Genomic DNA, 23,897 nt, shown 5'->3' on the forward strand with positions numbered 1-23,897 from the left:
CTAATCAAACTGATTGTACCTTGTGGAGCTGAGGTTTCCTTTTTTTCCAATCATCCCTATCAAAAAGCAAATTGATAATAGCAGCTGAAAGTCCATTCTGTTGCATAGTTTTAAATGTCTAAAATGTATGCTTTTTTAAAAAAAAAAAAAAAAAAAAAAAAAGTCTAAATTAAAAGAGGGCTCTCAGCCATGGTTGTAGCTGATTTCATTGTTTCATACTGATTAAACAGACGTTCTGGGCTTCTGAGTGATGTTTGGGGTTATTATGGGCTTGTTTGCACTATGGGGTGGATCGACAGTAGCATTTAGTAAAGACCATCCAAGTCAACAGCTGATCATCTCTGGTACTTCAGAAGAATGAGATAAGTAAGGGGAGTCAACGAGATTTTTCTTTTGACTCCCCATAGTTAGCGAGTGGATCCCAACCTTTTCAGCAACACCTCACACTTCAATGAGACAAGCAGTTCTGTGGTGTGCATGCTGTTTTGAGCTGAATAGATTGCTCATAAATGTCACACTTGCTTACATTTACTGTGGTTTCAATCTTAATAGACAGGCTTGCGTCATAGTAGTGCATACAACAAGTTAATCAAGGATCAAATGTGTTGTTTCAAATCCACCACAGAATATACCATTTTAGACAACAAGCACAGCTGCATTTTCAAAGTCTGCTCAATGCCATGCTAAGGATGTTGAGTAAACAAGTAACCACTGAAAGCTGGCTCCTAGCCCTCTCAGCTCATTGGAGCTAGGACACACCATTTAAAATGCATCCCAGCGCTAACAGGCTAGCTCCCTCCCGCTTACTGCAGTAGGGTGTAGCGGATGAGCTCCCTGCCAGTTTGTTCAGGCTGGGACACAGCATTTCAGGTCTGCAAAGAGCCACTGGAGGTGCAAGGGAGGGGAGGAGAGGAATTGGCAAACCCTGTGCCAGCTGGGACTCAGGCAGTCTTGCTGCTTGAGCCTCAGAATGCGCAGGGTCGTCAGTATGACCCCTCCCCTGTAATGGCTCTGCGAAGAGCCACAGCAAGGGAAAATTGACAAAATTTCTCTGTACATTGTACGATCTCACTGATCTGAGCTGCCGATTTGAGTTACGCTGCTAACATAACTCAAACTGCTTAGCTTGGATCAACCAGTCTTTGTTGTGTACACCTGCCTTCTGTGTGCTGGTTTGTTTGTAGTGTGGGTGGTTGTGTTGTGGTGGAAGAGTTTTATGTGGATTTATACATATGAGCAAAGGATGGTGTGGTACTTTATGTATTTGAGTTACTGTGTGCTGGTTTTGTGTGTATTTGATTTTAGGAATTGTGGCAGCTGAGCCACGTAGTTCATCCTGTAGGCAGTCATCCTCATACAACCAATAAAACTATTGCATGCAAAATTAGCTATAGAATAAGTTTTTAATATTTGGTTATCTCTGATATAGTAATAGTCAAGGACTCAGGAGCGTAGATGCTTGCTGTCTCTTTACTGGTGTAATTCATAAAGTCAAAATGAGTGAGAACTTAAAATGGGATGCCACTAATAATTGAACATTGTGATATTCTGAAGAACAAGAGCCCTATGTGTGCTTCCATCTGAGCTTGATGCTGACTTAGCAAACAATATAGGCTTTAAATTGAAACTTAGAATTACCATAATGGGATCTTACTATGTATATTTCAAGAGAGATTCCCTCATGAGAAGAAAATCTTTATCATCCTCAATTAGTGTTAGGGTTAAAGAAGAAATTTCTATATAAATTTCCATGTATTGCATAGGCTTCTCAACTAGTGTGAAATTGTTACCATGTGATCATAAGACAGCACTAGTAAAGAGCCTGTGTTCTCTTTTGGAAGTTTTAAAGAGCAAATAAACATTCATGCAGTGGCACATGGTAAGAAAAGCAATGAAATTCAAACATGAGGTTGTTCTCACTGATTCTGTCCTATTTTAATGTTTTAGATATCTCTTAGTGTGATGAAATATGGACTGTATTGTTTTCTGCACGTTTATGTAAAAAGGTAAATGTGGTGTTTGTTTCGGTGGATGATAGTCTGTGACTCATAGCTCCTGAAGAGCTGGTTATGCATAAAAGTTCATATTATAATTACCTAATTGAAATGCTTCCTAGATCCACAAACTAAATTATTCATAGCTAAAACATTGTATTTTCCTTTCATCTTAAATATTTAAGATGCTATCAGTTAATTAAAGGAATTATAGATGTAAAGATTTAAAGTTACATTTAAAGCTTGGTTTCAGTTTGTTTTCAGTAAAATGACTGATATAAATGAGAAGGGAAAAAGGTGATTTAACACAATGGGTTTAAGAACATATATTTGTTGTGTTAAACATTGAAAGAGGTGTTTTTACTCTGGATAGCAAAGATGCTCCTTTTGTTTTTGCTTTGAATGACCCAAGACCTTAGTGGGATGCCAGGAACAGCATTTGGAACTGAAATGTTTACAGAGCTGCCAGGCAACTTAATAAATCAGCAAAATCCATTTTGTACAAAAATTGTGTTAGAAGGAAAAATCTGAACAATGCAAAATCAGGGTCGTGGGACTGTAAGCTGTCTGCTGCTTTCCTGATTTGCTGAGCTCAAGAAGGTAATGGGAATGAATCTGAAACAAATGTGCTTTTTCATAATGTTTTCATGCGTGTTATCCGTGAAACCTAATAAAAGTGCCATATCATGTCTGATGTGGTTGGAAAATACATCTGCAGGATTTTTGTTTAGACACGTAAAATGCCTTCCTTTTAGATAGATGTTTAGAAAATATCACAGCTTTGTTTCATTTCGTCTTTCAGTCTTAGCTAGTGACGGAAGCTTTGGAATTTTAGAACCTCAGTTCTTTTAATTCTAACTTCATATACAAAGCTTCTTACACTGGGAAATGGAGAATATGTACAGATTGAACCTCTCTAATCCAGAACTTCTTCTATGAGCGTCCCCATGGGTGCTCCACAATAGGTGTCGGGCTCGCCCGGCGCCGCAGATTGGAATTCTTCCAGCAGTTTCTCCTGGATCGCGCATGCGCCGGTGCACGCTGCTCCCTTGCGCGTCCCCGGCCACGTGCGCGATCCGGTCCCCACCAGTTCCTTCTCAACCGCTATCAGCTGCAGACGGAATCTGCTCAGGCTAGTCAGATTAGCTAGAGTTTTACGTGTAAATTGTTGTTTTTTTCTTTCTTAAAAAAAAAAAGAGTAAAAAAAAAATAAAAATATCTAATAAAAAGAGAGAGAGGAGCGGAGAAGACGCATGGACGTGAAGGCCAGTAGGCCTCCTGCCGCTGCAGACCGGTGTCCGCGACGGGTAAACAGGCACGAATTAAGTGCTAAGTGCCCTATTAACAACAAAAAGACTCACCGCGATGTCCTCTTCAGGCTTTAAAAAGTGAGAGTCCTGCCGCGAAGCTATGCCGGCCTCTGATGGGCATAGCGAATGCATTCAGTGCCTGGGGGAATCACGCGTTACCCAGAAGTGTTCCCATTGTGCTAAGCTCACAGCCAGGGCCAGGAAAGACAGAGAAATGCGGCTGAAAATGCTCCTGTTCGATAAGGCTCTCCAGCCCGACTTGCCGGAGAGGCCTCGACCAGAAGGGCCCTCTGGGCTCCACAAAAGGAAGGCGGCTTCCCTCAGCCCCTCGGTGCAGAAACGGAGGAAGCTCTCCCCAGCCCGATCCCTGCCGGCGGTCTCAGCGAGCGGGACGGGCGGAGCACACAGCCCCCAGCCGCATACTCAAACAAGTGGCAGCGCAACAGCGCACGTGGCAGAGGCTGAGCCTCCGATTACTGAACAGCCGGCACGCGCGGCACCTAGAGCGGCGGCCAGGCAAGCGCCAGAACCGGCGGCACCGACCCCTGCGGCGCCAGCGGTGCAGGGCCAACAGGCACGGAGCCCGCAGGCACCGGAGGACATTATCCGCGCGGCACCTCAGCTGAGTGGGCCGAGCGCGGCGCCGACAGTGGGGCCGAGATCTCCGGCACAGGAGGGGGCGGTGCCAGCCCCACAGGGGAGGGGAAAGGCAAGAGCAGAAACCCAGCGCCGCAGCCCTTCTCTGGACAGGGCTGCAATGCTGCTATCAACAAGCCCTCCCCTTATGATGCACACGCCACCCAGAAGATCTGGGTCTCCACCGGCCTATCCAGAGTCTCCTTGTCCATTCCTCCAACCTACGTCACCATGGGTTGGGCCACCTTCGCCCTTTCTGGGATTGGATCCCTTGGAGTACTATCACAAACCAGCTTCACCGTTATCTGTATCGTCGCGGAGATCTCGCTGTCCCAGACATCGGGCGTACGCACCCCGAGAGTGGTCCAGGTCTCCATCCCCAAACCCGTGCCCGTACTGCCATGGTCGTTCTTATCATGCTGGACACAGACACTCCAGGCCTACAGCTAGGGGCAGGTCCCCCTCGGCCATCCAATACCCCTGTGGACACTCCCGGCCAGGGACGGAAACACAGCTATCTCAAGGAGAGTTAATTTTAGAACCCCGAGATTTTCCTTCGCAATCCTCCAGCGAGCGGGTGTACCATCGGCCACAGGAACCTGAGAGTTCGAGGGAGGTTTAACCTAGTGGTTCCTCCTTGTCCTCCCCTGACGAGGCCACGGCCCCCGGGGACGTTGCTCCCCCGGACGACCTCAGACAGTTTCAGGAGCTGTTTAAAAGAGTGGTTTTCACGCAAGGCATCCAAACGGCAGAAGTGCAGGAGAAACATCACAAACTCCTGAAAAATTTGAGACCCCCGGCTTCATCCAAAATTGTTATCCCGCTCGACGAAGCCATTATGGAGTCAGCCACTACCATATGGCAGACCCCGGCCTCCGCTCCGCCTATGAACAAAAGAGCAGATAAGAAGTACTTCGTCCCAGCGAAGGGCATGGAGTTCCTTTTTAGTCACCCACAACCAAACTCATTGGTGGTGGAATTGTCTCCGCAGAGATCAAAGACTTCTCAGTACAAATCGGGGGGTTCAGCCAGAGATGCCAAGAAGCTAGAGTTGTTTGGCAGGAAGGTATATTCCTCCTCCACCCTGCTATTGAGAATAGCAAACTATGCAGCACATCTAGCGAACCATAATTTTGATAATTACTCCAGGCTTACTTCTCTCATGGATTCACTTCCGGAAGATAAGAAGCCGGTGCTAAAAGCAATTGTGCAAGAGGGCTACGCAGCTTCGAGGACGGGAGTCCAGATTGCCCTGGATGTGGCGGACACGGCGGCATGCTCAACGGCTACAGCAGTGGTCATGCGTAGAGAATCCTGGCTCCAGACATCGGGTATCCCAAGGGATCTGCAGGCGAAGATTGCAGATCATCCCTTTGACACGCAGAAGTTGTTTACAGACTCAACCAACTCGGTCCTCCACTCCAGAGCTACACTTAGAACTCTGGGTATTTATACCCCTCCATATAGGAAGAAAAAGTATTGCGTTCAGCAAAGATGATACCCGTACCAACCACAGCGTGCTCAGTACCAACAGGGCTACGACCAAGGGTGACATCAACAGCAGCAACAGTACCGAACTCCCAGGCGACATTCTCAACAAAGCCGTGCATCCTCGGGGCAGGCCCAAAGGCAACAAGTTTGATGGGCATGTCGAGGGCTGCACTATCACTACCATCGTGCAATGCCATTCCCAGCTCATGTTCCATCATGGCCTCCGACCGTTTCACTCCCGATGGCAAAAGATCACCGCAGACAAATGGGTACTGGAGATCATAGCCACGGGTTACGCGATCCCCTTCCAGTTGCTCCCACCGCCGAAACCTCCTCCCAGGCCCCACCACAGGGATGCTTCCCACGAGGCGAGACTCAAACAGGAGGTGGACCATCTTATGTTCATAGGGGCGGTGGAACGAGTGCCGGAGCAATTCCAGGGGAAAGGCTTTTATTCACGCTACTTCCTCACAGAGAAGAAAACAGGAGGCTGGAGGCCCATCTTAGATCTTCGGGGCCTCAACCGGTATTTGCGCAAACCAACGTTTTCGGATGATCACAGTCGCCTCCATACTCACGGCACTGGACGATGGAGATTGGTTTGCAGCCCTCAACTTACAAGATGCTTACTTTCATATAACGATCCACCTGGCACACAGGCGCTTCCTCCGTTTTATGGTCGGCAAGGAGCATTTCCAGTACAAGGTTCTCCCGTTGGGCCTCTCCTCGGCCCCCAGAGTCTTTACCAAAACCCTGGCAGTGGTGTCAGCCTACCTGCACAGACAGGGGGTATTTATATTCCCATACCTGGACGACTGCCTATTGAAAGGGGCCTCGAAGGCAGAGGTCCTACGCATGATACGCGTAACAGCAGACACGTTTTCTTCGCTGGGCCTAGTCATCAACCTCGTGAAGTCAAAGACCGACCCCACACAAGACATAGAGTTTATAGGGGCACGTATAAACTCTATTACAGCAAGGGTGTATCTACCCGACGCCCGCTTTCGCGCCATCAGTTCACTGGTGCAAGTCATTACATACAGCCACACGGTGCCAGTCTTAATGTGCTTGCAGCTGCTGGGCCACATGGCGGTGGCAACGTTTGTGGTGCAAAATGCCAGATTGCACATGCGCAGCCTACAACATTGGCTGGCGAGCGTCTACAAACCGGCATCCCACACTGTCCGCAGGGTGGTATCGCCCACGACAGAGGTGCGCAGATCCCTGCAGTGATGGGTAAACCCCAAGAACCTGCTCACAGGGGTACCCTTTCACCAGCCACAAATCTCTATTTTTCTTACTACCGACGCTTCCCACATAGGATGGGGAGCATGCATCGGTGACAAGGTGACGCAAGGACTATGGTCCCCTGCAGAACAGTCAATGCACATGAATATACTGGAGCTCAGAGCAGTGTTCAACGCCTGCAAACATTTTCGAGACCACATACAGGGCAAAGTAGTTGGGATCAATACAGACAATACCTCCACTATGTTTTATGTAAATCGACAAGGGGGAGCCCGATCCCATGCCCTATGTGCGGAAGCAGTCCGGCTGTGGAACTGGTGCATCGCCAACAATATAACGTTGAAAGCTTCCTATTTTCCAGGTGCTCACAACATGAAAGCAGACCAGCTGAGCAGGCGCTTCGCACTCACGCACGAATGGCAGATCCGCTCCGATCTGCTACGACTGATCTTTCACACATGGGGGTTTCCCCAGATTGACCTGTTTGCCACTCAGCACAACAAGAAGTGCCCCCAGTACTGCTCCAGCGCAGGATTGGGGCGGGGGTCCCTGGGGGACGCATTCGCGATTTCATGGAAGGGCCCTCTACTTTACGCGTTTCCCCCCACAGTGCTCATCCACAAGGTCTTGCAGAAAGCCAGAAGGGAGAGAGCCCGCATGATTCTAGTAGTCCCAACGTGGGATCAACAGCAATGGTTCCCCTTGCTTCTGTGCATGTCGGACTGCCCACCGCTCCCCCTTCCGGTGGCGCCAGACCTACTCACGCAGGCCCAGGGGTCCATAGTGCACCCACACCCTCAAGGTCTGTGCCTACAAGCATGGCTAATCCATGGCTCAGCTCCCTAGAAAGCACATGTACGGAGGGAGTACAACAAGTCCTGGAAAGTAGCCGAAGGACCTCCACCAGGAAGACCTACAAGCAGAAATGGACTCAATTCGCTGCCTGGTGTTCCACCAAGCAGTTAGCTCCCCTTGACGTTCCTATACCTGTAATACTAGAATATTTATTGGAACTCGAGGGGTGGGCTTTCCCTATCCTCGCTAAAAGTCCACCTCGCCGCTATATCTGCTTTTCAGCATGCAGAGGAGGGGCCCACGGTATTTGTCCATCCTGTTGTTACCAGGTTCCTGAGGGGGCTGGTAAACCTGTACCCGCCTCAGAAACCACTTCCACCATCGTGGAACTTGGATCTGGTGCTCAGCACGCTAACGGACCCACCGTTTGAACCCTTAGCCACAGTTCCCCTACGTCTCCTTATGATAAAAACAACCTTCCTCCTTGCAATTACGTCAGCTCGCAGGGTGAGTGAGCTCGCAGCAGTTATGGCAATGCCGCTCTGCACAGTATTCTCAAAGGAGGCAGTAACTTTACGGCTGCACCCAGCCTTTGTTCCGAAAGTTTCTTCAGAGTTCCACCTTAACGAACCAATAGTTCTACCCTTGTTTTACCCAAAGCCTCACAGCTCCAGCAAGGAGGCACGCCTACATCTCCTGGACGTGAGGAGGGCGTTGGCCTTCTACATAAACAGAACTAAGTCCTTCCGGAAAATGGACAGACTTCTAGTCTCTCTCGCTCCCAGGTCAAAAGGAGAGGGTCTCTCTTCACAGAGAATCTCAAAGCACATTGTGTCCTGTATAAAAATGTGCTATGAACTTCGAAAGACTCCTTTGCTGGCCGCGCCTAGGGCTCACTCTACCAGCCCGGTGGCGGTGTCAACAGCCTTTTTCAAGGGCATCGCGTTAAAGGACATCTGTAGAGCGGCGACCTGGTCATCCTATGACACCTTCGCCAAACATTATGCACTACATCGGGTATACCAAGAGGACACCTGTCTGTCCACAGCAGTCCTTTCGGGGGCAAGCTGCACATAAACCGATTACCCACCTCCTTACTTGGGTTACTGCTGGGTAGTCACCTATTGTGGAGCACCCACGGGGGGACGCGTAGAAGAAAGGGAAGTTACTCACCGTAGTAACGGTGGTTCTTCGAGATGTGTCCCCATGGGTACTCCACCACCCGCCCATCCTCCCCGCTTTGGATCTCTGTTTAGTGTTTTTCTGGCGCATCTGAGGCGGTTGGTCAAGGAACTGGCGGGGACCGGATCGCGCACGTGGCCGGAGACGCGCAAGGGAGCGGCGTGCGCCGGCCCATGCGCGATCCAGGAGAAACTGCTGGAAGAATTCCGATCTGCGGCGCCGGGCGAGCCTGACACCTATTGTGGAGCACCCACGGGGACACACCTCGAAGAACCACTGTTACTACGGTGAGTAACTTCCCTTTTCTTGTCCCACAACATCTGTAATCAATCATGATTTTAGTTAGCCAGGCCACTTAATATGGGTGTTGCCAAATTTCCCACAGTCTCATAAAGTTTGTTTATAGCCTCCGGTTCTGGCTCTCAGTGTTCTGTGCTGTTATATAGCTGTAATTTATCTTAAACATCTTCTAAGAGTCCAGCGTGCAGCAGAAGTGTTGGTAGTGGTGCTAGCCAATATTGATCTTCCATGGTCCCACAAATTCTCTTGTTTGGCACCGGTCAGGTCCTGAGGGTGCTGGATTAGAAAGGTTCAGCCTGTAGTTGGAGACAACTAGAAGAGCTTAGTAAAAAGAAGGCTAAGAGTGAATGATTGTGCTTTATAAATACATCAGGGGAGAGGGTGTTTAAACACCAGGGAGCATGAAGATCCCTTTTAATATAAATTGTGTTTGTACAAGAACTAATGGATATAAATTGCCTGTGAGCAAATGCATGTTGGAGACTGCAAGAAATGGTTTAACCATCAGAGGAGTCAGATTCTGAAACAACTTCCCAATAGAATTTCTGGGGTAAGCATTATAATCAGTTTTGAGAGAGAGGGACAATTTGGTGAGTGGGATTGTACAACAGGATGGTTCGTGGTGATGTCGGCTGTTCTCGGCGTCACTGGAGTGCCCTTCTGCTTTGTCTTAGGTTCTAAAAAGCTTATGCTTCAGTTAGTCACCTGTAGCGATCCACAGTAGATTCCCCCACCTCAGTGTATTCTGGTTGGGGGAGAGGTCTTTTTTTCCTTTCTCTGAAGCACGGCAGGTGGCCATCATTAGAAATAGGACACTGAACAAGGTGGACCAGTGCTCTGAAGTGTGTCTAAGCGTTCAGTCTCAGCTGGATGGTTCTGACAGGCAGGTCAGTCCATCATTCTTCCAAGACTATTAATTTAAGTATTCGTCAGTCAGATTTCATATGGTGCTTTAAAAAATTAGTGATGGGATGGAAGTTGATGGGATGGAGTTGACAGATACTGTGGCTCCATGAGGGTAAGGATTTCCATCTGATTTTGCTACGAGTATCCCTCTCACTATAGCATTGTGATGATGCATACTCTGTGCTGATTTGCTGCTGCCCTCCACGCCAGAAATAGCTGCATTTCATGTTGGTGTGTGTATTTTGGTCCAGTCCTGAACTCCAAAAGGAGAGAAGTGGCATTCCTAAGCTGGAGTACATTCTGTCAACCAAACTGTTCACTGGATTCCCATCAGTAATATTTATGCAACCCCAATGAATGAAGGCCGTTGGAGTTGCTCATCTACCACAGAGGCCTAATAATATGGGATTTGTAACTTCTAATGAGAGTACTTCAGTCTTAAGTCTCAGATTCCAGGTTTGAATTTGCAGATCAGATAAAACTTGAAGATTTAGTATTTAGCTCTGGATGTCATGTTAAAACCAATAAACAGAAATCCAAACAACACAGTTTTTCATAGTATCCCTTCCGGCTATTAGCTCTGTGGAATAATGGCCAAAACTGGATCAAACTGGTTACCATATAATTGCTTTCCCCCAAGATAATTAGCAATTTGTTCATTTTGGGTTTTAAAAGTAAAGATTGTGAGGCAGCTGACTCTGAGAAAATGCGTACAAGTTGCTATAATGGACAGATGAGCTTGTTGTCTGTCACTGGAGTGGTGAGAAACAGTTACATAAGATGGCCATGCTGGGTCAGACCAAAAGTCCACCTAGCCCCGTATTCTGTGTTTCAACAGAGGCTGGTGCCAGATGCCCCAGCGGAAGTGATTGAACAGAACCAGTAATCATCAAATTGATCCCTCTCCTGTCATCCTTTTTGTGCCTCTGACAAACAGAAGCTGGGAACACTATTCATACCCATGTTGGCTAATAACCTTGAATGGACCTAACCTCCATGAATTTATCTATTTTTTTTGAAGACTGTTAAAGTCCTGGTCTTTGCAACATGGTTCCATGGGCCTACTACATGCTGCTTGAAGAAAAACTTCCTTTTGTTAGTTTTAAACCTGCTGCCCATTAATTTCATTTGGTGACTCCCAATTCTTATGCTGTGGGAAAAAATAAATACCGGTTGAAGCTCTGTCGTCTGGCACTCCAGGGATCTGAATGATGCCAGGTGAGAGGATTTGCCGGACCATGGGAGGTCATTATTGTCTGGCACATTACCAATACTTCTATTGCTTACTGGACTCTTAGAAGACCTTTAGGGATAAATTATAGCCCAATAAAAGCACAGAACATGTCCAGCCAGGACTGGTGGCTTTAAACAAACTTTATGGGACCATGAGAAACTTGGTCACACCCATGGTAAGTAGGCATCTGAATAACTACATTCATACTAGATTACGGATGTTGCAGGAAGAAAGAGTTCAGGGTTAGAGAGGTTCAACATTAACTTGTCCTTGTTAACTTCTTCCACACCGTTTGTGATTTTATATACCTCTACCATATCCCTCCTTACTCTCCTCTTTTCTAAGCTGAAAAGTCCTAGTTGTGGCCTAGAATTTTTATTTTATTTTATTGGTTCAACAACTTACATTTCTGTTTCTGTGACTTCTGGAGTTTCTTAGTTTAGTAGTTTCCATAAAAGTGGTAAGCAAGCATTCTTGTGTTGTGTTGTATTGTTTAGGCAATAAGAAAAAACTCGACTAATGTTTCAGATGACTGAGGCTAACTGAATGTTACATGTAACTGATACATACTACATTCTACCCATCTGTTACATTCTGGAAATAGGCAGGCTGCTGAAACTTGCAAGAGTCCAGTTTTGATGTATTTCCAAGTATAATCTTATATATGTAATTTCCCTTCTTATTCTTAAAACAAAGGGACCACATGAGGAAATTTGTTTACTACTGGAGAAGTTGGATATTCATCTTCATTTGCAGAATCTTATTATGCAATTTACATGATTAAAAGGATAGTTAAATCTACCTTCAACATACTGAAAGCAGACATTGTGAAAGGCTGTTGAGATTAAGACGATCAGGCTGTCTGTCAGCAGCAAATTGTATTTATTTTAACTTGGAAATTGTCCATATCATTATGCATTTGTTATTAAGCATAACTTCTAATGTAAGTGAGTTATCTTTTTTTCCACAATATAGGAATATATTACAAATCTTAATATCTGCATTAATTTCAGACTAGTATTAAGTAAAATATTAAAATGGTATGCACAGTTCTTTCTGAAATGTCGAGTGTATTCAATGCTGAGCATTATTGTAAAAAAAAAAAATTTTAATTTTCAGAGAGTGGTAGTAGTAAATATGATTGATTGTTCTCCCCAGCTTGGATCATTTTTTATATCCCTTTTTAGAGTGGATTTTAGTGCTTGTGGTATAAATTTATATTTTACTAGGTACAGGAATCAGGTCTTGGAAGAGCCTTTAGGTAATAAAGCATAGTGGAGGAGTACTGAAACCCCAGCTTTAGTAATGTTTAAAAAGGCAAGCATCTTATTATACTTTAGTGAGGAAGATAAATATGTAGTAATGCTTTTATTTTATTAGGTACTACTTAAGTGGTTCTTGTACTTTTACACACAGATCATCGTGTCAGATTCCTTGGCCTTTCAAAGACTTAAGCCCAAGATTAGTCACAGAAACATCAAAATTGTAAGGCCTTATCTAGTCTGACCAGTTGTATATCATGGACTGGGATGGGGAACCTTCTTTGGACATTTTTTTGGGTCAGGGCCACTGACCCACGGAAGGATCAGTTGGGTGTTACCCAAAAGTGAGATTTAAAAAAAAAAAAAAAAAAAAAAAAAAGACACACCCCTCTCATGCAGCTTGGGGCACCTGTTTCCTTTGTGTTCCAGTCCCACAAGGGGGTCAAGAAGAGAGGGGGCAGAAATTCAGGGCTTCCCTCCAAGGCTGGATTAACTCTTCTGAGGGCTCAGGGCCAGGAGATTTTGTGGGGTCTCCCCAAGTTCTGGTGTGAGTACAAAAATGAAGGGTTCAGTATCTGGGAGGGAGGGCACTTCTGGGGAGCAGGGTGGGGTTGTGGGTACAGGGTCTTGGTGAGAGATATGGTGTGGGAGCAGGCTGAATGTAAAGCATATAGGGCCTGGCTGTGAGGTGGGGTGTAGGGAGTGGGCTGGGTGTGGGCAGGAGCAAGGAGGGGATTGGGCACTTACCTGGTGCAGTTCATGGGGAGGACAGAGAGGCCACAGGTGGCTCTGCACCATTCTGTGCTTGTAGGCACCACCTCTTGCTGCTCCTGGCCAATGGAAGTGACAAGGCTGAAGCCTGGGCGTTTTTATCATCTGCAAATTTTGTCAGTAGTGATTTTATATTTACATTGAGTTCATTGATGAAAATGTTGATTAGGATTGAGCCTAATACTGATTTTTATAGAACCGCATTAGGAACACTTCCAGCCTCCCTGCAGTTAGCCTGACTGGGCTGCCAACTACTGCTCCAGCCATGCAGACACCTGCTCTGGCCCCAGCCCCATTTCAGGTCCCACGGATGCCAATCTGGAACATCTGTCGTCTGGCAGGACCGCAGATGTTGTCAGATGAGAGAGCCCCAGATTTGGGAGATGCAACCTGTGTCATAATCTGAAAATTAGGAAGCGTTAAGTAAAAAGAAAATTTGGACAGAACTCTTTCACCTAAAGGAGGAGAATATAGTTATTGTTCGGATGATTGTGAAGCCAAGATTAAAGTTCAACTTTCAAATGAATTAGAGGATTATTCTTAAAAAGTGGGAAGGGGAATTAAGATGAAGCAAAATAAAAAGGCTGAGAGATTGGGCTAGTGCATCAAAGAAATAAAAACAAATGGGTTCCTAAATTTCTTATATTCTCAATATAGAATGTGTTAAGTGTATAGGCCAGTTTTTTATTATTTCTGATCATGTGCTGTCTGTGTGCCTTGCATTGTTTGCGACAGTCCCAGTGTCTGTCCCATGGTCCAGTTTGGTTTTGTTTACTAATGTACATTTCTCCTTTTGGTGGAATATGAAATAATATACTACTATATATGATAGCATAATACTCAGCTACTACATAAGTTTAGATATTTGTTACTGAATTTCAGATGCACTGTTTATCAATACTTCATTTCTCCTGTTTCTCAAACTCCTGTGTAAAAGCCTTCTTTTCTTTTGTAACATTGATCAGCCAAAACCAATATGAAACTAAACCTTAGAATTGTTCGTTGACCTTTATTTTTCTTACCTCTTTTTAATAGGCTTTCGAAAAATAAGTCTGGATGATCTCCGAAAAGCCTATATTGTGAAAGATGTGCAGCAGTATATACTCCATCGTCTAGATCAAGAAGAAGCACTGAGACAACATCTCACAAAAGAAACTGCAGAAATGCTGAACCAGCTTCACATCAAAAGCAGTGGTTGTTTTCTGTATCTAGAACGTGTACTAGATGGAGTTGTGGAAAATTTTATCATGCTAAGAGAGATCCGTGACATTCCTGGAACGCTAAATGGCCTATATCTCTGGCTCTGTCAGAGGCTTTTTGTAAGAAAACAGTTTGCAAAGGTCCAGCCCATTCTGAATGTAATTCTTGCAGCTTGTAGGCCCTTGACTACAACAGAATTGTATCATGCAGTATGGACCAAAAACATGACATTGACTGTGGAAGACTTTCAACGCAAACTAGATGTTCTGTCAAAAGTTCTTGTTAATGGGCTGGGAAATACTAAAATTTTGTTTCATTACAGTTTTGCAGAATGGCTGCTGGATGTAAAGCACTGTACACAGAAATATTTATGTAACGCAGCAGAGGGACACAGAATGTTAGCAATGAGTTACACCTGTCGAGCAAAGGATTTGACACCATTAGAGGCCCAAGAATTTGCATTGCATCTAATTAATTCAAATTTGCAGTTAGAGACTTCTGAACTGGCTTTGTGGATGATCTGGAATGGCACACCAGTCAAAGATTCTTTGTCCACTTTAATCCCAAAAGAGCAGGAAGTACTACAGCTGCTAGTAAAAGCTGGTGCTCATGTCAGCAGTGAAGACGACCGTACATCTTGTATTGTTCGACAAGCCCTGGAAAGAGAAGATTCTATTCGCACCCTGTTAGATAATGGAGCGTCAGTAAATCAGAGTGATTCAAATGGGAGAACATTGTTAGCTAATGCTGCATATAGCGGCAATCTTGATGTTGTTAACTTACTTGTTTCTAGAGGAGCAGATTTAGAAATAGAAGATACTCATGGGCAGACGGCACTTACTTTAGCTGCTCGACAAGGACATACCAAGGTTGTCAATTGTTTGATTGGATGTGGGGCTAATGTAAATCACACTGATCATGATGGCTGGACAGCACTAAGATCTGCAGCTTGGGGTGGGCACACTGAGGTGGTTTCCGCCCTTCTTTATGCAGGAGTCAAAGTGGATTGTGCAGATGCTGACAGTCGAACAGCCTTGAGAGCAGCAGCATGGGGAGGACATGAAGATATAGTGCTGAACCTGCTACAGCATGGAGCTGAAGTCAACAAAGCTGATAATGAAGGTAGAACGGCTTTGATTGCAGCAGCATACATGGGACATAAAGAGATTGTGGAGCACCTTCTGGACCATGGTGCAGCAGTAAATCATGAGGATGTAGATGGAAGGACTGCTCTGTCTGTTGCTGCACTTTGTGTACCTGCCAGTAAAGGGCATGCTTCAGTAGTTAGCCTTTTAATTGACCGTGGTGCAGAAGTAGATCATTGTGACAAAGATGGTATGACTCCGCTTCTGGTAGCTGCCTATGAAGGACATGTGGATGTTGTTGACTTACTTCTAGAAGGAGGCGCTGATGTGGATCACACTGATAATAATGGTCGTACACCCCTTTTGGCAGCAGCCTCTATGGGCCATGCTTCGGTTGTAAATACTCTTTTATTTTGGGGTGCAGCTGTGGATAGCATTGATAGTGAAGGACGAACAGTTCTTAGTATAGCCTCTGCCCAAGGTAATGTTGAAGTGGTACGGACTCTGCTGGACAGAGGTCTAGATGAAAATCATAGAGATGATGCAGGATGGACACCTTTGCACATGGCAGCTTTTGAAGGTCACAGATTGATATGTGAAGCACTTATAGAACAAGGTGCTAGAACAAATGAAATCGATAATGATGGACGTATACCTTTCATACTGGCTGCACAAGAAGGTCACTATGATTGTGTACAAGTATTACTGGAAAATAAATCTAACATTGATCAGAGAGGCTACGATGGAAGAAATGCTCTCCGAGTTGCTGCTTTAGAAGGTCATAGAGATATAGTTGAACTACTTTTCGGCCATGGAGCAGATGTAAACTACAAAGATGCTGATGGCCGGCCAACGCTTTACATCTTGGCATTAGAAAACCAGCTTACAATGGCTGAATACTTTTTGGAAAATGGTGCAAATGTAGAAGCAAGTGATGCGGAAGGCAGGACAGCACTCCACGTTTCGTGCTGGCAGGGCCATTTGGAGATGGTGCAGATACTGTTAACATACCATGCTGACGTGAATGCTGCAGACAATGAAAAGCGGTCTGCTTTGCAATCTGCTGCTTGGCAAGGCCATGTGAAAGTAGTTCGGCTTTTGATTGAGCGTGGAGCCTTAGTTGACCACACCTGTAATCAAGGTGCTACTGCACTCTGCATTGCAGCACAAGAAGGACACATCGATGTTGTACAGATATTATTGGAGCATGGTGCTGATCCAAATCATGCAGATCAATTTGGACGCACCGCTATGCGTGTTGCAGCAAAAAATGGACATTCTCAGATTATTAAATTACTGGAAAAATATGGTGCATCTAGTCTAAATGGCTGCACTCCATCACCAGTCCACACAATGGAGCAAAAACCCCTGCAATCAGTCTCTTCAAAAATGCAGTCATTAACTATAAAATCAAATAGTTCAGGTAGCACAGGTGGAGGTGATATGCAGCCTGCTATGCGAGGTTTGTCTAATGGGCCTGCTCATGCTTTCAGTTCTCCCTCAGAATCTCCAGATTCTACAGTGGACCGTCAGAAATCGTCTTTATCAAATAATTCTCTCAAAAGTTCGAAAAACTCTTCTCTACGTACTACGTCATCTACAGCAACTGCTCAAACGGTGCCTATTGACAGCTTCCATAGTATGTCATTTACAGAACAAATACAGCAGCATTCCCTGCCTCGTAGCAGAAGCAGGCAATCAATTGTGTCTCCTTCTTCCACAACTCATTCGTTAACACAGAATCATAATTCGCCAAGTAGTGAATTTGAATGGAGCCAAGTAAAGCCCAGTTTGAAATCAACTAAAGCAAACAAAGCGGGGAAGACTGAAAACTCCAGCAAATCTGGCTCTGCTGGGAAAAAAATCAAGCAGAGCAGCTCCTCCCAACCAAAAGTTTTGGAATATGAAATGACTCAGTTTGATAAACGAGTACCTGTTGCCAAATCTGGGACCAGCGTGGCACTCAAGTCAACGCAGTCAGAACCACAGTGCAAAATTTTGGTTCCTCCTCCTCAGCAAGAAGTTTGTCGACCTCAGCAACAGTTCCTAATTCACCAACAGAGTGGGGAACAGAAGAAGCGAAATGGAATAATGACAAACCCAAATTATCACCTTCAAAGCAATCAGGTTTTTCTTGGTAGGGTTTCTGTTCCACTTACAGGACAGGAGAGAGGACTTCAGGAAGTTTTGGAAGGCTATCCTCCTGCAGAAACTGAATTAAGCCTTAAGCAAGCCTTAAAACTTCAGCTAGAGGGAACTGATCCCAGCTTCAATTACAAGAAGGAAACACCACTGTAATAGGTAAACCACTTAATCATATAGGGCTTGTCTGCATGGTACATGAGTGTATACCAGCTATGGTTGTAAGTTCTAGTGGACACCGTTGTATTGCAAGCTAACTGGTCACACAGACCCAGCTGGCATATTTTAAACATTGCTTAACTCATGCTGGCATAGTCCCAAATAATAGTATATAATGTCACCACACACTAGGAAGCTTTTAATGCACACCACCAGGGTCCAGATGGATAGTTAACATGTGACACACTGGTATTCATTAAAAGTTGCACCTTCACTCATACACAGTAATGTACCATATAGACAAGCCATAGACAAAATATGTGCATTTGAAATATAACTTCTGTACATTTTTAAAGAATTATAAAATCTTAATCAAAATTATGAACTGTCAGTTTTTTCAAATGAGCTTATTGGATTTCTGTATTATTAAATGTTTCTCAAAACATTAACAAAAACTAGTTGGATGATCAGTACGCTTTCTTGCAAACAGATATAAAGCTAAAGGCATGGTGTTGCTCCATTACATTTGATAAGTAGCTGAGTAAGTAGCATGTGTCATACAGACTTGATTCATTTGCATTATTTTCAACTGAAATGTTAACATATCTTGCTCTATTTTCAGTGCTGTGCTGAAATGCATTTGTTTACACCTACCCTCTTAAAAAATGTTAGTCTTGCAAGTTACAATTAAAAATAAAATTTCTTTCAGTTAAATAGAATAAAACTAGAGTAAGTTCTGTATAACTTAAAGTAACTTATGTGGCCATCATCGTGCCTTGAGAGAAGTATCAAAAATTTCCTTCAAAGAAGATGGGATCTGAGATGGCCTTCGTGCATCCTGTTTTTTAAGATGGGATTATAGGACCAGTTACATTGTGTGTTGATACAGACGTTCTTAAGTATAATCTGAGAATTCAAATGAAATTAATATTGGTTTCTCGTTGACCGTGTAATACATTTTCAGCTATAAATTCTGCAGGTTTGAATTCCTTTTCTCCTTACAGAAATTGTCCAGGAGTTAAATAGATAATTGCTCTCTTCCAGCCCCTATTCCTGCAACGTCCTTATGAAGTTTTATGGTCTTTTAAGGTATTGTGGCATTATTGATAATGATCCCATTAAACATTTGCGTTTCAGAGGAGCAGCGTCTTTCTGAAATGCAAAAGCTACTTCATACACGTTGCTTATTTCCCACAATATCTTTTTTATTTGTTTACATTAATATTACAGTGCAGGCAGATCAGAGTTATTCCTTCTTAGAACAAAAATGTTGTTGCTGCTAGCTATCTTAGTTTTGCAGTTAGTCAACAACGGTATTGTGTATGTGTGTGTACTGTTGCTTATTAGTCTTGTCAGTCATCTGATGGTGAAACATTCATAAATCTTTCTCTATCAAAAGAGGGTTTTTATCCCAGACTGCCTTGGAATGTAGAAAAAATTTTTCACTGACCTGTATGTCCCTTCTTACTATTCCTATGCTACAAGTTTAATTCCTAAGGTTTATTTTGAAAGGGAAGAAAGCATTATACAAGATTCTGAGATGCTTCCCCAAATACGTGAGGCAGCTCTAATGCCAACCAGTTAAACTAGCTTGATGCTTCAGACAAAGAACATTCCAATCTTGCTCATACGTAAAACTTTAATATTTGCACAGTGTAAATAGTCTGCATTTTCACAGCACCTATAGCTACCACCTTGTTTCTAGTAATGTCTTGGGGAAAAACTTCAAAAGTACCTGTATGACTTGGAGTCGTAATTCTCATTAGAATTCAACAGAGCTTTAGAACTCAAAGAACTCAAAGTGTGCTAGTAATTCTTGAAAATGGGGCTTAGGTTCCTTCGACACTTTTGTGTTTTTCAGAGTTTTACCATACTTCATATAATATTTGATAGGGTTAACAGGCTGCATAATCAGTCCCTTTATTTCATAACCATGCTATCATGTGAGCACTCTAGGTACTGTCTCTGAACAGTAATTAAGAGAAATGAAATTTAAAATAACATGATGGAAATGTGGAAGCTGTGTCAAAGAGTCTACCCATCAAGTCCACCAGGACAGAACTACTGTGCAGGAGTGTAGATACCGTCATTCATGTTGCTAACTCTTTTCAATTGCCTGATTTTAGAATTAATAAATTTAAAATATAAGAAAAGTTTGTGGCAATAACCTTATGTATAGTTTTATAACTGTATGTTGACTCAATTAATTTAATGTTCTTTCCATTTAACACTCACATACATACATACATACATACATATTGGGTAAAATGAAATATGACTAAAGATCAACATTTTCATTCTTTTAAATCTTTTTACAATAACATGTAAAAGTAAACTTGCATATCTGTTGTGGTGACAGCTTTATGGTGCAACTTGAAAACTATTTATTTTGACGTCTTCTATATTTCTTTGCCACATCCCAATTTCAGAAAATCCACTAATCAATAAAACAGGTGGACTTTTTCTTGAAGTTCATCTTAGTACTTCCCCTAAAAATATTTCACAGATTATTTTTGATTATTTTGAATGAATAACCTATGTAACATCATGTTAGAAAATATTTCACTACAGAGAATCTCATTGCCAGTCTCCAAGGTCTTCCAGAACTGGAGCTCCAACCCACCATTCATTGCCTTTCTCAGCAGTGTTTTCCAAAGTTTCCATTGGTATCGGGGCCAGATAAGTGCCAGGATGGATAGTGAATGTAATAATGTGTTTTTGTTTTCAAAGAAAATCTTAATTTCAGTACTATTATTTCTAAATATCTTTAGCTGGAAACTGTGTGTAGTTGTCTATCTGTAAATATATATATATATATATATAGAGAGAGAGAGAGAGAGAGAGAGAGAGAGAGAGAGAGAGAGAGAATAGTTCCAAATTCAATATTTTAATTTTGCACTTTTAGGCCAGTTCCATGATACAGAAGAACAGAAGAATGTCTGCCTGGAATGGTTTAATCAGCTGGCTGGGATGAAAGCGTATAATGCTTTGGTAGTCCACCTAGAAAACCATGAATGCGATTACTGCAGTACAATTACCTTAATTACTGTAATGTGCCTGAATTTTAAGGCTGCCTTCTCACTGTAACCCTCTGTGCTTCAGAAGTTTATTTTGTGTACGTTGTACATAATACACAGAATAAGCTCTTTTTTTCTTAATTGCAGAATAATATATGCTGTGTTTCCCTGACAACAGCTGAAAAACTGTAAAAGCAAAGATTTTTGATTTCCAATTCCAGAAGGCTTGATAAATGTGCATGTGCCACAAAGAGCTACTTATAGGAGGGCAGTGCTTTCTGTATTTATTTTGTTTTCCTGTGGTAAAGGAAACTAAACAGACATTTTACACCATATTTGCATTGCTGTAATGTATGGCCATTTTCCTGTATATTTCAAAAGTTCTCTAAAGAAAAACAAGTCTGGTAACAGTATTTGAACTTACAGTACTTGTATGTTCTGTCTGTAAAACTACTCTGTTCAATGGTAGAGATGTGAGTTTATAATCGTATACATTGGTGTAATAAAATGCTATTTCTACAATTGCAACATGAAATCTGAATGCGCAGACTTGCTACAACTAAAAATTATAGGAACTATGCATGTGTATCCAAGGGCAAAATTTAGCCCATACTTAATAGTCTAGTATGATAGATAAAGAAAGCTGGATTAATTTCAATATGAGGTGCTTAAGTATAATGTGCTAAAATTTAAGGCCTGATTCTGCTTGCACATACATCTTCATGAGAACTCAGGAATAACTCCATTAAAGTAAGTGAATTCATACCTTGTAATATTTGTGCAAGAAAGCAAAAAACAGGTCCATTGTATGTAACAGCGTACAGTAGAAAATTTTCTCTATTCATGAGGGATGAACATGCACAAATCTTAACGCTATCACTCATGAATCATTAAGCTGATTAACACCTGAAAATACAAAGTATATTGCACCATTCACTATGATAGTCTGATTCTAGATAATAAAACTTAATATTTTCTATGTAAGTATTTTCTCTAAAGACTTGAATTCAACTTTTTGCATACTGTGATTCTGTGCATTTCCTGAATAGTGTGATGTAAAGGTATGATGGTGAGCTAATCATAAGTTTAGACAAATGGCCCTTGGATGCATATACATGGTCTATTCCAGGAAACGTAAAATCTTGACAGCTTAATACTAAGGTGAACAGCCATCACAGCATAATTTTTTTTAAATTAGAACGCCTCCTTATTCACTCGTATTATCAATGTAAAAAAATGTTTTTCATAGGCATATGATGTATAGTAAAATGTAATGTTAGAAGTTGACACCATAGCAATATTGATAATTCTGAAGTGAATGTTTTGAGTATTTAATTTCTTGTCCCTGTGGGATACTTATAAAAATAAAAAAATGAACTCTTGCAGAATAGCCTTAAGAATGTTAATGGTTCACTAAAGAGAGAGTATCAGAAAGCTACAGCAAACTTGTTATGAACCTCAACTATAGTGTATTTGCAATACTGTGCAAGAACACGACGTTCTCCTTTTTTTAATTAGGTGTATGTTTTGTTCTGTAGAAAGAAATCCCTGAAGACTTGCATTTTCTAATACCTTGATTGTTGTTGGGATTGTATTTATTTAATTTTATTGTTTTTGTTACAAAATGCACATTGGATCGGGGGCAATGATATGGCCAATTTCATAATGGGCTACAATTTCCAGACAGCTTCAAGTTATTCTGTGAGTAATATTTACGTTTGAAACATTTGGTGGATAAACCCTACATATAAATCAACTGAAAGAACACCTGTTGAAAAATACTTTCAGAACCAAAATAGTGGTTCCTGCAGCTTTTCAGTATTGCTTTGGAATAGAACATGAATTATTCTATTAAAATATCCACTTAGATAAAGGTGTTTTATGTGTGATTTTAATATCACAATTTATGTGCGCTGTACTGTGCTAAGACAGAAAAACTAATATCCCGCCAAATGTTACCAGTTCAGCTCGGAATTTTAAGAGGTTGAGTGATGTCCTGCTGTCTGTAGAATCGTACAGAAGTTAGTGAGGTTACACATGTGTAACTCAGACTAGAATTTAGGCTGTCAAATCTTTCTCTGTTCCATATTTTGTTGTTCATAACCCACTAGGTGACTAGTCCTTTCTCCTAATCACATTTCATGCAATCGCTCCTACGATCATCTTTCCAAAAGTGATCAAAAATTCATGATGGGCAAGCTAGATGAAGGACTGTCTTGTGAGCATTAATATCAATTCCGTGTACTTGTGGAGAAGAGCTTCAAAAGAGAAAAGTGTTGAAATTTGTTAGACCTGAAAAGGTATTGAGGTACCGTGTTGCCCTTTTGTCCTCCTTGTGACCAGTATTGAAAGTATTACCAATGATTTAAAATAAAAGGTGGTTTCCCTTAATCACTCTGCTATGCAAATGTGTTATGCTTAATATCCTCCATCTGATCTTTTCCGTTAATGTGGTTTGCAGATAGACTTTTTTGTTTTTGTTTTTCCCCTGAATGCGGTTGTATATAGCCTATAATGTACATTGAATGAATTTCACATTGTAAAATTTTTATTTTATTCCTTGTATTATATTAAACAAAAGGTCCTATGTATATGAAAGTGCATAATAAATATATTTGCTTTTCAGCAGCTATCTGTTTTATTTTACAACCATCTTTCTTGGGACGTACCAGGAAAAGGTTCTTAAAATTAGGAAAACTTGACTAGCATTTGTTAAGCATCTTATAAATCCTTATGAAGATTAGAATAGGATTTAGAAATATCATAAGCATTTTTTAGGCTACCATTTTTAAAGTTAAATGCTGAAGGTAGCTCCTAAATTTATTTTTTGACAACTGTTTGTGGCCTGATAGTTCAAAAATTCTGACTTCTCAACAGCTTCTAATGACTTCAGATTTAGCAGATTTAGCTGAATCCTGGAAATCATCAGGAATAAAAAGCACAGTTATTAACCTGTTTTGTAACTTGTCCTTTGAGACGTGTTGCGTGTCAATTTTTGTTTGGGTGTCTGTGTAATGCCTGTTCGAGGAAACGTACATCTTCGGCAGTCGTGTGCACCTACATGATACTATAAAAGGAGGCAACAACTTAGATCAGTAATGGAATGGATATATATAATACATCTCAAATAACAGTTAAAGAACGCATCTGTTTCACTTCAGGTGA

The 23,897-nt window shown here is 42.4% G+C and overlaps 1 protein-coding gene across 1 annotated transcript in view; it reads left to right on the forward strand.

Moving 5' to 3' along the window:
* Window positions 1-23,360, forward strand: part of ANKRD50 (ankyrin repeat domain containing 50) — a 73,445-nt gene extending 50,085 nt beyond the window's left edge. The window contains exons 4-5 of the mRNA XM_074993336.1: window positions 14,165-17,715; window positions 20,621-23,360. Coding sequence (XP_074849437.1) covers window positions 14,165-17,712 — 3,548 coding nt within the window. The 3' untranslated portion in view covers window positions 17,713-17,715; window positions 20,621-23,360. The remainder of the gene's footprint in view (window positions 1-14,164; window positions 17,716-20,620) is intronic.
* Window positions 23,361-23,897: the final 537 nt, after the last annotated feature.

Source organism: Carettochelys insculpta, chromosome 4, assembly GCF_033958435.1.
Source record: "Carettochelys insculpta isolate YL-2023 chromosome 4, ASM3395843v1, whole genome shotgun sequence".
Lineage (NCBI taxonomy): Eukaryota > Metazoa > Chordata > Testudines > Carettochelyidae > Carettochelys > Carettochelys insculpta.